This window comes from Coregonus clupeaformis, chromosome 1 (assembly GCF_020615455.1).
Source record: "Coregonus clupeaformis isolate EN_2021a chromosome 1, ASM2061545v1, whole genome shotgun sequence".
Taxonomy (NCBI): domain Eukaryota; kingdom Metazoa; phylum Chordata; class Actinopteri; order Salmoniformes; family Salmonidae; genus Coregonus; species Coregonus clupeaformis.
The window spans coordinates 56,570,607-56,583,058 of record NC_059192.1 but is presented as its reverse complement, the minus strand read 5'-3'; the positions used below and the strand labels follow the sequence as shown (position 1 = coordinate 56,583,058).

The window sequence follows — 12,452 nt, the reverse complement described above, 5'->3', positions numbered from 1 at the left end:
GACATACAAGACCACTGATAATCTCCCTCGATCTGGGGCTCCACGCAAGATCTCACCCGTGGGGTCAAAATGATCACAAGAACGGTGAGCAAAAATCCCAGAACCACACGGGGGGACCTAGTGAATGACCTGCAGAGAGCTGGGACCAAAGTAACAAAGCCTACCATCAGTAACACACTACGCCGCCAGGGACTCAAATCCTGTAGTGCCAGACGTGTCCCCCTGCTTAAGCCAGGACATGTCCATGCCCATCTGAAGTTTGCTAGAGTGCATTTGGATGATCCAGAAGAGTATTGGGAGAATGTCATATGGTCAGATGAAACCAAAATAAAAAAAAATTGGTAAAAACTCAACTCGTCGTGTTTGGAGGACAAAGAATGCTGAGTTGCATCCAAAGAACACCATACCTACTGTGAAGCATGGGGGTGGAAACATCATGCTTTGGGGTTTTTCTGCAAAGGGACCAGGACGACTGATCCGTGTAAAGGAAAGAATGAATGGGGCCATGTATCGTGAGATTTTGAGTGAAAACCTCCTTCCATCAGCAAGGGCATTGAAGATGAAACGTGGCTGGGTCTTTCAGCATGACAATGATCCCAAACGCACCGCCCGGGCAACGAAGGAGTGGCTTCGTAAGAAGCATTTCAAGGTCATGGAGTGGCCTAGCCAGTCCCCAGATCTCAACCCCATAGAAAATCTTTGGAGGGAGTTGAAAGTCTGTGTTGCCCAGCGACAGCCCCAAAACATCACTGCTCTAGAGGAGATCTGCATGAAGGAATGGGCCAAAATACCAGCAACAGTGTGTGAAAACCTTGTGAAGACTTACAGAAAACGTTTGACCTGTGTCATTGCAAAAAGGGTATATAACAAAGTATTGAGAAACTTTTGTTATTGACCAAATACTTATTTTCCACCATAATTTGCAAATAAATTCATAAAAAATCCTACAATGTGATTTTCTGGAATATTCTTTCTCATTTTGTCTGTCATAGTTGACGTGTACCTATGATGAAAATTACAGGCCTCTCTCATCTTTTTAAGTGGGAGAACTTGCACAATTGGTGGCTGACTAAATACTTTTTTTCCCCACTGTATCAGCTAAAAACAAGAAATGGCTCAAGTGGACAGGTGATCACCAACACTGGACAATTGAGGTGTGGAAAAACATTGCCTAATTTGACTAATCCCGGTTCCTGTTGCGTCATGCTGATGGCAGAGTCAGGATTTGGCGTAAACAGCATGAGTCCATGACCCCATCCTGCCTGGTGGCAAGGGTACAGGCTGCTGGTGGTGGTGTAATGGTGTGGGGAATTTTTTCCTGGCACACGTTAGGTCCCTTGATACCAATTGTGCAACGTTTCCATGCCCTAAAGAATTCAGGCTGTTCTGGAGGCAAAGGGGGGTGAGCTATATAGAGACTGAAAGCCTAGTTAAAGTCGTTATCTGTGTAGTGTGTGGAACAGCTGTAATGTTTGGTGTCTGGTATTGTGTAGAACAGTACTGTCCAGGGCTCAGCTGAGCTTTATGGTCTTTATAGTGGGGACAAGCTCATTCAGTCAATGTTATGTAACGCTATTATGTCTCTTTAATTCTGATATGGACATTACCACCCAGCAATGTCCCTTCCCACTTTAAACGCTTCTATTTCTAAACACAGAAACATGCACATTTAGGTATTTGTGCATTTATGTATGTTTCATAACAGTGAGTAAAGTGGATCTTGAATGCAAAAGAAAGATAACTGAAAAGCTTTAGGCAAACAGCTCATAATACTTACATCCCAATGTAAAAAAAGACATTTTTCAGTGTACAAATTTGAGCATTGTACTAACATAGTAAGTTTTTTACAAAGCTTTGACCATTTCATTCATGGACTTTATATTATAAGAAAAGTGTTAATCAGATGATTAACCACTCTGAGTTTGTGTTTCTCTATGTCCCTACAGACAGTGAGATGGTGCCTCTCGACTGCCTGCGTCCTCGCTCCTTCACGGCGGCCCACCATACGTCCCTATGGCGGGACCAAGACGACCCTCGCCTTTCTATCAGTCTGTGTGACCTCAGCCACCAGCAGGAGCAGGAGGAAGAGGAGCGCCTGCACCCCTTTAGCTCCAACTCCTGTTCCATCCCCCAGAACTCCCTCAACTCCCAGCAGTGCTCCCTGCTCCCCTCGCTCCTTGACAGCGACCTCCACTTCCACCCACTCCGAGGTGCCCACGTCAAGGCCCTCGATGAGAACACGGTGTCCCGGGGCGTGGAGCACCGCAGCGGTGACGAAAGGACCTTGGTTTTCACCAGCCGGCCACTGCGTTGTGGAGAGAGTGTGTTTGTGAAAGTGACCAAGGTGGGTGCCACGCATCTCGGGTCGCTCTCCTACGGCGTGACGTCATGTGACCCGGCCGGGCTTCGGCCCAGTGACCTGCCATACAGCCCGGAGTCCCTGGTCGACCGCAAGGAATTCTGGGCGGTGTGTCGGGTGGGGGCGCCCCTGCAGAACAGTGACATCTTGGGTTTCGTGGTGAACATGGAGGGGGAGGTGTTTCTGAGCCTCAATGGGATCAACGCTGGGATGCAGGTGTGTGTGGACAACTCCAGACCTCTATGGATGTTCTTCGGTCTTCATGGAGCCGTCACACACCTCAGGATCCTAGGTGAGTTCACTGGATAGTTTTGTGACACTGAATGGTTTTGTAAAATTGTTATGATAATACAATACATAATTCTGTTGGACACATGTCAGAGTTATATGATAAGTGCTTCAAGTGAAATTCCAGTATTAACTAAGGCTTCATTATGGGTTAATACAATGCTAATCTGTTGCTATAAAGTCAATCTCATGCAATCGACTCTAGCAAATACATCATATTAATCTTTGTTCAAGTTTGTCTGAAAAAGGGGATACTTTTCAATGGTTTTTTTCCCCTATTAAGAAACAACTTCAGTGTCTGATCGTTCCTACGTACCAAAGTCAGGAAATTATAGACGCAATGATAGTTTAGGTTTTGATTGGCCAATGCAAGTTAAAGTGAGTTTTTCCCCTCCCTCTTTTCTCCTTCAATACTCCATATTCCTGAATGACATTTTGGACCGCTGCTGAGAACTCCATTCCCTAAATGGTCTCCAGATGGCACCGAGAACGGTTAGCTCGTTTTCTTGCAAAAAGGGGGTTTAATTTATTAGCATTATCCAATAGGCACTTTTTGAAATGACCTCCAAGAAATTCCACAAAGTTGTCAACAGTGACACTCAAATCACAGAGAACGATTAATTATGACCACTTCCTCCCATTTGAATATTCGAGAAAGGTGTTGATTTAATTAAAAACAATATTTTCTCTGCCATCTTTTACAGGAAACAATGAAGGAAAGCTAACTAATTACATGGGTTCTAACAGGCTAATATTGCATTTTTGTTGGAGAAACAGGAAAATATTGACAGAATTAGGATTACAGATCCTAGTCTCATTCAAAGTGAGAAATGCAGTATGTCCTCATTGGAGATCTATCTGTTCTAGGTACCGTTATCTGTTCTAGGTACCGAGTTGTGACGAAAAACTGAAACAGATCCACTCTCTTGTATCTTAGCAACATTAACTATATATATATTTATTTTCAGCCATATCTAAGCCATATTCAAAATTGAATTCAAGCCAGATAGCCTTTATTGAAATTGTATCTGTTTCGTTAGTTGACATTTTAACATTAGGCAGGCTCCCGGGTTCGCAGCATTGCATTAGTTGAAACCAAGACTGTTCTCAGGGCAGGCCTGGTTGTAGCTAGATATGGTCGAGTCTCTGACAGTTGTAGCATTTTAGGTACCCCTAACCTTTTCCTAACCTTCACCTAATTCTCCTAACCTGCCACGTTACTTCTCCTAACCTGCTGCTTAAGTTACCTGTGCTATGAAAAGTAACTTCTGCCAGTCAAAACCTGCAAAGCTGCCCTGAGAACAATTTTGGCTTCAACTAATGCGATACATTCCCGGGTTCACGTCTCATCCGAGCAGCCCAGCTATAGAACAAGTTGGGTAGCAGGCTAGCTAACTTGTTTTACCTTGACAACATTGACCCTCAATATACCCTAGATTAGGGTTGGAGAAAGCATACAACACGGTAATTCTCCCGGAAAACCCTGTATGAGATCATGCTGGATCTTGCGTTGAGTCTGTTGATTACATCTCGTTCTGGTCATCCTCATCGTGGTACTTCAGCCCTCTTGGACCTGATTGGTGTCACACTTTTTCCCATCCCCAGCTCTCATATCTAACCTACATTCCTGTGGTCAGCAAAGAAAGCAAACATGTACACGTAACAAACATTCATTGAAGTATAGTCAATGTGTTCACGGAGTTGGATCATGTCTACAAACGGTAGCCAGTGCGAGGTGAAGTGGAGAATGCGATTAGTCTATAGATAGAACAGCATTTCTTAATTCTGGTCCTGGGGACCCAAAGGGGTACACATTAGCAATGGCTGCACATCTTGACTTGAATGGGAACCTAGGACATTGAAATGCTGGCCCTTGGGCTCGCTGTCCCACCTCTTCTGCCACACATTTGTCATAGTGTCTCTAATCTTACATTTGCCCTCAGCTACCTCTACCGGTCGTACTGTCTGAACTAACTTGACTGTGTATCAGGATTCCCCAACTGGCGGCCTGCGGGTCGAATTTAACCCACGGCAGTGCCGATTTTAGCATGTAAATCTTGGTGGGGCAAACTCCCTAAAAAATGTTGTGGATGCATGCCAGCAAAGCCACTACACAACACAACACTAAACAATACATTCATTGCACTATAACGGTGACAAACAGTGCCCACAAACTGTTACGGCCTACATAAAGCTGTCCCAACAGCAGAGCTTTCTATTCAGAACCATGGAGTGAATCATTACCACTGCTACACCTGGCTATCAGCGGAGCCTTGTCTGGCAGCGAAACAGTTCATTCAGCCTCATTTACTGCCTTTAAAAAAAACATAGCTGATATGGCTGACTTGCTTAAACAAATGTGGTTTCTACTGACAATTGGGATGTACAAACTATGGCATAATGGGACGACGAGAGGATAAGAGGCAATCCGTAATTTTGATTAAGACATTAATGAGCTAACTATTTGTTCAGCACTTTTGAAATGTACAGCGACAGAATTCCGAACATGGGCCGTTCTTACAGTATTCTCCCTGTACACCAAGTCAGAATGGCAGGGTAAATAAAGGGGTATATAAGCAGACAATGAAAGCTATTACAATATTCGATTATTAAGTTTCTCTAAAACAGGCTATAGGCTACATGTGCACCACCAAGTCAGAACAGTAGGCTAAGTTATGAGGGGGAAAGGGACCAAATTATTAGGGTGAGGCAAATGGGCTACTAACAGCTTACTACACAACATACACTTAGTATTACCTTCTTAGCTACAGTATACATATCTCCATGGCATATTACATAATTTATGCAGCAGCATACAATACATTTTTGGACTCACCTTGTTGTGCTGTGCTCACTTGAACAGGAAGGTGGCACTGCGATCCTTGTGGGCAAATTTTGTCATCAAACTTTGTCATCAAAGTCTGCCATTCTCTGGATTGAAAGTGCTTTCAAGACAACTGGGAACTCGAATCATGACATCAGTGATCTTCAGGTCAGAACTCTAGAAAGAGGCTCGAGTTCCCAACTTGAATTCCGAGTTGGATGACTGTTCAAAACATATTTTCCCAGTCGGAGCTAATTTCTTTCAGAGTTCCCAGTTGTCTTGAACTAACTGAAGTCTGAGATTTCCCAGTTCCGAGTTTCCAGTTGTTTTGAACATGGCATAAATCATGCTGGATTGACAGCATGAATGTTTATCCTTTTAAGCTAGGAAAAGAGACCCTTAAACCCAGACTTGTACCACACACCCACTCCACTAAATAGAAGGCTAGTGATTGCTTTGCAACACTTGCAGTTAGCCACTGATTCCTTCTAAACCATTCATTGTTGAATTTGTGATCTCCAACTTGTTGTGTAATGTTTATGTCCAATGGACGATGAGCACCGATACGTGTTATCTATAATTTCTCTTCATTTGAAAAGGATTTGCCAGTAGGTTGTCGACGTGATTCATGATGATGACTGCTTGTCTAGCTTGCTAGCTAAGATTTTGAAAGTATGATGTTGACATGATGTAGTGGAACAGGTTGAGAGCTTCAAGTTCCTTGGTGTCCACATCACCAACAAACTATCATGGTCCAAACACACCAAGACAGTCGTGAAGAGGGCACAACAAAGCCTATTCCCCCTCAGGAGACTGAAAAGATTTGGCATGGGTCCTCAGATCCTCAAAAAATTCTACAGCTGCACCATTGAGAGCATCCTGACTGGTTGCATCACCGCCTGGTATGGCAACTGCCATCCAGGACCTCTATACCAGGTGGTGTCAGAGGAAGGCCCTCAAAATTGTCAAAGACTCCAGCCACCCTAGTCATAGACTGTTCTCTCTGCTACTGCACGGCAAGCGATACCGGAGTGCCAAGTCTAGGTCCAAAAGACTTCTCAACAGCTTCTACCCCAAAGCCATAAGACTCCTGAACAGCTAATCATGGCTACTCGGACTATTTGCAATGCCCCCCCACCCCATCCCTTTTACGCTGCTGCTACTCTGTTAATTATTTATGCATAGTCACCTTAACTCTACCCACATGTACATATTACTTCAACTACCTCAACTAGCCGGTGCCCCCGCACATTGACTCTGAACCAGTACCTCCCTGTATATAGCCTCCCTACTGTTATTTTATTTTACTTCTGCTCTTTTTTTTCTCAACACTTTTTTTGTTGTTGTTTTATTGTAACTTTTTTTGTAAAAAATAAATGCACTGTTGGTTAAGGGCTATAAGTAAGCATTTCACTGTAATGTCTGCACCTGTTGTATTCGGCACATATGACCAATAAAATTTGATTTGATCAGTCCAATCAAAGCTACGGTAGATATAACGTGATTTTACGTCATTTTATCTGTGGCCAATGACCTTGAGCCTTCTTGGATGGGCACTTCTAATGTAACTCTGTGGCAGCACCCAAGGGGCTTGAATTTCCGAGCTCTCTTCGTAGATTTTGCGGTGACGTAGTGTCCCCAAGAGTGACAGAACATTGAGCCAATCACGGCGCAACTAGAGAACATTACCAACCCCTACGCTCTGTATTGTATGCTGGTTCTGCCTCACTTGCCCTGAATGACGGGTCGCCACTGACCCACGGGTGTTTTTTTTCCGCTTTCTGAGCAAAAAAATTATAATTTGAATCTTCATTGTTGGACATAAAAATTGTAAAGGCATATGTGATTGTTTTCCAATGTAATCAAGGTCCGAAATTATGTTTTTGTGATTTATTATAAAATGGGTTGTTTGGATCCTGGATGCTGATTGGACAAGCAGTGTTCCAATCCGTATTGTATTGGCCATCACAGGCACACTACCAAATAATCTCTTATATTTATCTCAACTCGCACATTATTTCCCCTTGCTTCTAGCCTAGCATTTGGTTTGGTACAGCTGGGGTTAATATACACCTTCCTTGCTGTCTGCAAAACTCGTCATACTGATGCAAAATCTTCATACTGGCTGTATTTCTGCCTGCTTGAACTGCGAATGTGTCTGTGTGCATGCAGGAACGCACGCACGCACACAGCCACACACAGACACACACACACACTTACTCCACTAATGACCATGCGTACACTCGCATTCCCTAGCTGTAAGTCCTCTCAGGTGCAGACTAACACATCATGCCCAGTCTTTACACACCATGACAAGCTTGTCTGGATGAGGAGGCCTTAGGGGGGAAAACCCTGTCTTGATTGAATCCAGCTCCAACTGTTTGGTATTGAGGTGCCAGTCCCATGTATTAGAGGCAACAGGGTGATTTTAGGACCAGCACATGATAAATGAACACTAGAATAACATGTCATAGATAATGGCTGACAGGGAAGGGTGCTGTTGGAAATGGGGAATTAATGACAAGCTGCATGTGGAGGTTTGCGCTCATATTTCATTTCACTTGGTCTTGCAGTGATGCTCCTGTTTGTAAGTGGATTCTAGGGCTGGAATTTAAGCAAACCACAATATTGTACACAGAGAAATTAGGAAATACCGGATGAAATATTTGAAGAAAGAGTATTACTTTGACTGTGTTTACAGGTTGAAACAAATCAGAACTCTAAGATGTAGGCCTACATTATAACGATGCAGGATCAATTATATTTTTCTGGTTTGCAAGCACGTTTAGTACTAGATGTTCATGGCTTTGATACTCTGTGGGAATACTTTTTTTTACGGAGCCTTGCATCTTTAGGCAATTTATTATTTTGATATGAAAATGGCTGTGATGCAGAATACAGCTTGTAAGGACAGATGTGTTTGTGCTCTCTTGTTTGTTAACAAGCTCTGCTGAGGCCAGGTTATTTGTCATAATGTCCTGAACACCCTGTTCCCCTGCTAGGCTTTGTTTTCTGGCCAACTTGTTATTGAGAATGATTGTGTTTCATTTTGTTTAACTATTCTCCAAACTGAATGTTAGCATAGTGTTTGAGAACAATATTGCAAGGTATTTAAAGACAAATAAATAAATAAAATGTGAAGGGACTGATGGAACTGCTTTGATATTGTGAGGTAATTTGTGTCTCCTATCTTTACCACTCTCCTCTCCTGGGTTGAGGGGGTTATTTCTGTCCTGCGTGGGCCCAGCAGCAGCATCAGACAGCATCATCCATCCATCAGGGGGGGATCTGCTAGCTGCTTATGATTCCCTCCATATGCATTATGAAATATAATTGCGTCTCGCATTCAGACGTCAGAGTTTCCACCCACGCCTTACTCTCCTAACGGTGGCCGCCTCTCTACCTCCTCTCTCTCTCTTTCTCTACCTCTTCTCTCTTTCTCTCTCCCCTCTTATGACTCTGACATTGCTTCCCCATTACCCATTCCAGCTGTGTGGAGGGCAGCTGTGATGTTTCTCTCCGCCGACACACTGCCGGCACATGCTACGCGTTGCCGTGAAAACGTACAGCCACCTCTGAAAGTGGCTCTTGTCCGTGGTCGTGTGTTGTTGGATCTGTGAAATGAAGAAGATGGAAGTCCATCACTTTTGCATGGTCATGGAGTATGAATATCTGAATTTCTTCTTGTTTGTATAAGCTCCAAAATAATACTTGTTTATATCTCCATTCCCATTGCAACTCCACACATACAGTGCTGCTTGAAAGTATGTGAACCCCTTGTGCAATTACATATTCTTTCAGTTTTTACCATGAAATCTTCATTTAATCAGAACCAGTCTTTTTGATCTGACATAACAGGTTTATATTTACCAATACCATATGTTTGTGTAGAGGAAATCATGTGTGTAATAGAAAAACTAAATTAAAAAGGAATTAGTGCAGGTGCAAAAATAAGTGAACCTAATCAATTAGGTAAGTAGAATCAGGTGGGTAAATAATTAGCTACCAAATTAACCAATCAAAGGAGAGATCGTTAGGAAATAGTTTGGGTAAATAGAGATAAGAAACCTGGTCAGTTTGGTGTTACCCAACCAGGTGAATGCAAAGCACACCATGCCGAGAGGAAAGGAGATCTCAGAGGACATCAGGACGAGGGTAGTGAAAAGATTTCAGCTTGATCAGTCCACTGTGAGGCAAATAATTTACAAATTGAGAGCATTTAACATGACAGCAACTCGGCCTAGAAGTGGACCCCCTTCCAGAATATCCCCAAGAGCCACAGGAACAATAATAAATCAGGTAAAAGCCAACTCAAACATAACATCTAGAAATTTGCAGACCTCCCTTGCTGCATCTCAGGTGACTGTGCATGCTTCAACAATAAGAACACTGAATCGAAATGCCATTCATGGGAGGATTCCTAGGAAGAAGCCTCTGCTGTCAAAAAATAACCAAACTGCCCGTCTTAAGTTTGCCAGAGACCACCTGGACAAACCTGAAGGTTTCTGGAAGTCCATTCTCTGGACCGATGAGTCCAAAATTGACCTTTTTGGTCACAATCAACACTGCTTTGTTTGGCGAAAACCCAACACTGCCTACCACCAAAATAACCTCATCCTAACAGTCAAGCATGGTGGTGGGAATGTCAAGATCTGGGAATGCTTTTCCTCATCTGGACCTGTACGACTCCACATCATTAAGGCAACCATGAATTCTGAGGTATACCAGGAGATTCTTGAACAGAACGTCAGGCCATCAGTCAAGGAGCTAAAGCTGGCCATAAAATGACAACAAGACAACCAAAGAATGGCTCAGGAGAAAGACGATTTGTGTTTTGGATTGGCCAAGTCAAAGTCCTGACCTAAATCCAATTGAGATGCTGTGGCAGGACCTGAAGCGGGCAGTTCATGCCAGACACCCCTCAAAACTCACTCAATTGGCTGAGTTCTGTAAGGAGGATTGGGCAAAAATCCCTAAAAACAGATGTCAGAGACTGATTACTGGCTATAGGAGACATTTAGTCCAAGTTATCGCTGCTAATGGAGGTGCCAGAAGCTATTGACTGAAGGGGTTCACATATTTTTGCACACATCAAATCTGAGTTTCTGTTAAATAAACCACTTTTGTTAAATAAACAATGAAAATATATTTTTTTGTTTTTCTGTCGTTTACTTGGAATGTCTTTATTACGAATTGGGGTTTAGATAAGGATTTTATGTTTATTTTAATATTTTATAGCAAAATAATGACCAGCCCTGTAGGGTTCACATACGTTCAAGCAGCACTGTACATGCTGCTATACATTTGTAATATAAACATGTACTGTAAGTACAGTGGCTGATGTCCCTACAGCACAAATGTGACAGACAGCCTCGATTCGGTCTTATGTAGCGACATTTGAAATGGTGTTTTTTACATTGGATAAAAGTAGAGACTCAGAGCTAGAAAATGGTTGAGGAACAATGGGAAAGTAATTCTGCTTTGAAAGTTGATCAACTTGTAACCTCACTTTTGAGAAAATGGCCCTTGAATGTTTTGGTACACCTACTGGAGAGCTCTTCTTTGTCTACACCCATTCAGCATCGTTCACACCCTCTTAAGCTTTAGCCCCACCCAGCTCTTTAAGGATTCACATGTGAGGCCATGTACTAAACAACCCAAGATTTCAAGACTAAAGGCTGGTTTATACTACGGGTGTGTTCGTCAATTCAATTTGGAGTGCCAGAGTGTGCTCAGAGTGCACTCTGGGTGATCGTAAACTCAGAGCATTGTCAAATTGTCTGTTCGTAAATTCAGAGCGTTTCGCTCTCGGAGCGTTCAAAGTGCATACTTGATGCTCTGGCCGAGGAGTAGGGTTGATCCGAGCGTACTGACCTAATAGCAGCAGTCAAGCGCCAAGCTAACTGGCTAATGTTGGCTAGCTTGCTAGCTACTTCCCAGACACAAATGAGGGAACAGCTCACTCTGACTATTTTACTCGCCCTAGCAGAGCTGGTTAGGCTGTTTTTATGTTATCCAGAGTGTTTGTGACTGCAACTGTGCTGCTGGCAATAATTTAATTACTGTTTACTGACACCGGCCATATTCAATGGCAGTTATTCTGCGCTCTGCCACACTCAGACGAGAGTGCTTTGAAATTGGAGTAGATAGCAAGAGTGAATTTACCAGCTACGTCTATCGACAGTTGTCGCAGTGACATCATGAACATTCTATTGAAATTGTAACTAGCATTGTGAAGTATTTTTGTTTAGACATGTAGCTAGCTAGCTAAACAATGAACCATAATCCCAACCCATAACATTACTACCCTGCATGAATATGAACCAACCAGGTTCAATGTTAGCTATCTAACATTAGGCTATAACTAGCAATGCAAATGGCTCTGAGATACAAATAATATTACTACAGAGATCATACACGTAATGTTAGCTAGCGAGCCAGGCAGCTAATGTTAGTTAGCTAGCTAACAGTACGTTTTAACTTGAAATAAAAACGACTTTCTGAATAAATTAGAAACGTGTAATATCTGAAAATGTAGCTAGCTAGACTATATGGATGGACGCTTCTCCCTCTCTGTCACGGATATCATGGTTGCCTTAGTTTGAAGATGTAATCCAGAGACAGGTGTTTTATACAACAGCCTTCTGTGTGTTGTCTTTTCGACTCTGTATGCATATTTGAAATCAAATGGCATAATGTTCTCAATCTCCTAAGCTATTATACTCTAATTCCACCGTGCATTCCACTGATTTCAAAACTTGGTCCTCCAGAAAGTGGGGAGCAACACCTTTGCAGTTCTACTACGTGATATCTTTCAAAAAAGCCGCGGTAGAAAGGATTACCTACACATACGGACCAGATCATATTATAGACCGAAGCGTGCAATATGGCAGACCAATACAAACTAATCTGTCGGCATGGTCAGCCCATCCATTATCTCAGCCAATCATGGTCTTTTTCTGTGCCTAAACCAACTAGTCT

The 12,452-nt window shown here is 42.8% G+C and overlaps 1 protein-coding gene across 1 annotated transcript in view; it reads left to right on the top strand.

The window, feature by feature from the left end:
- Positions 1 to 12,452, top strand: part of LOC121535346 (E3 ubiquitin-protein ligase NEURL1-like) — a 104,078-nt gene that overhangs the window by 76,089 nt on the left and 15,537 nt on the right. The window contains exon 4 of the mRNA XM_045209236.1: positions 1,947 to 2,651. Within this exon, the coding sequence (XP_045065171.1) occupies positions 1,947 to 2,651 (705 nt within the window). The remainder of the gene's footprint in view (positions 1 to 1,946; positions 2,652 to 12,452) is intronic.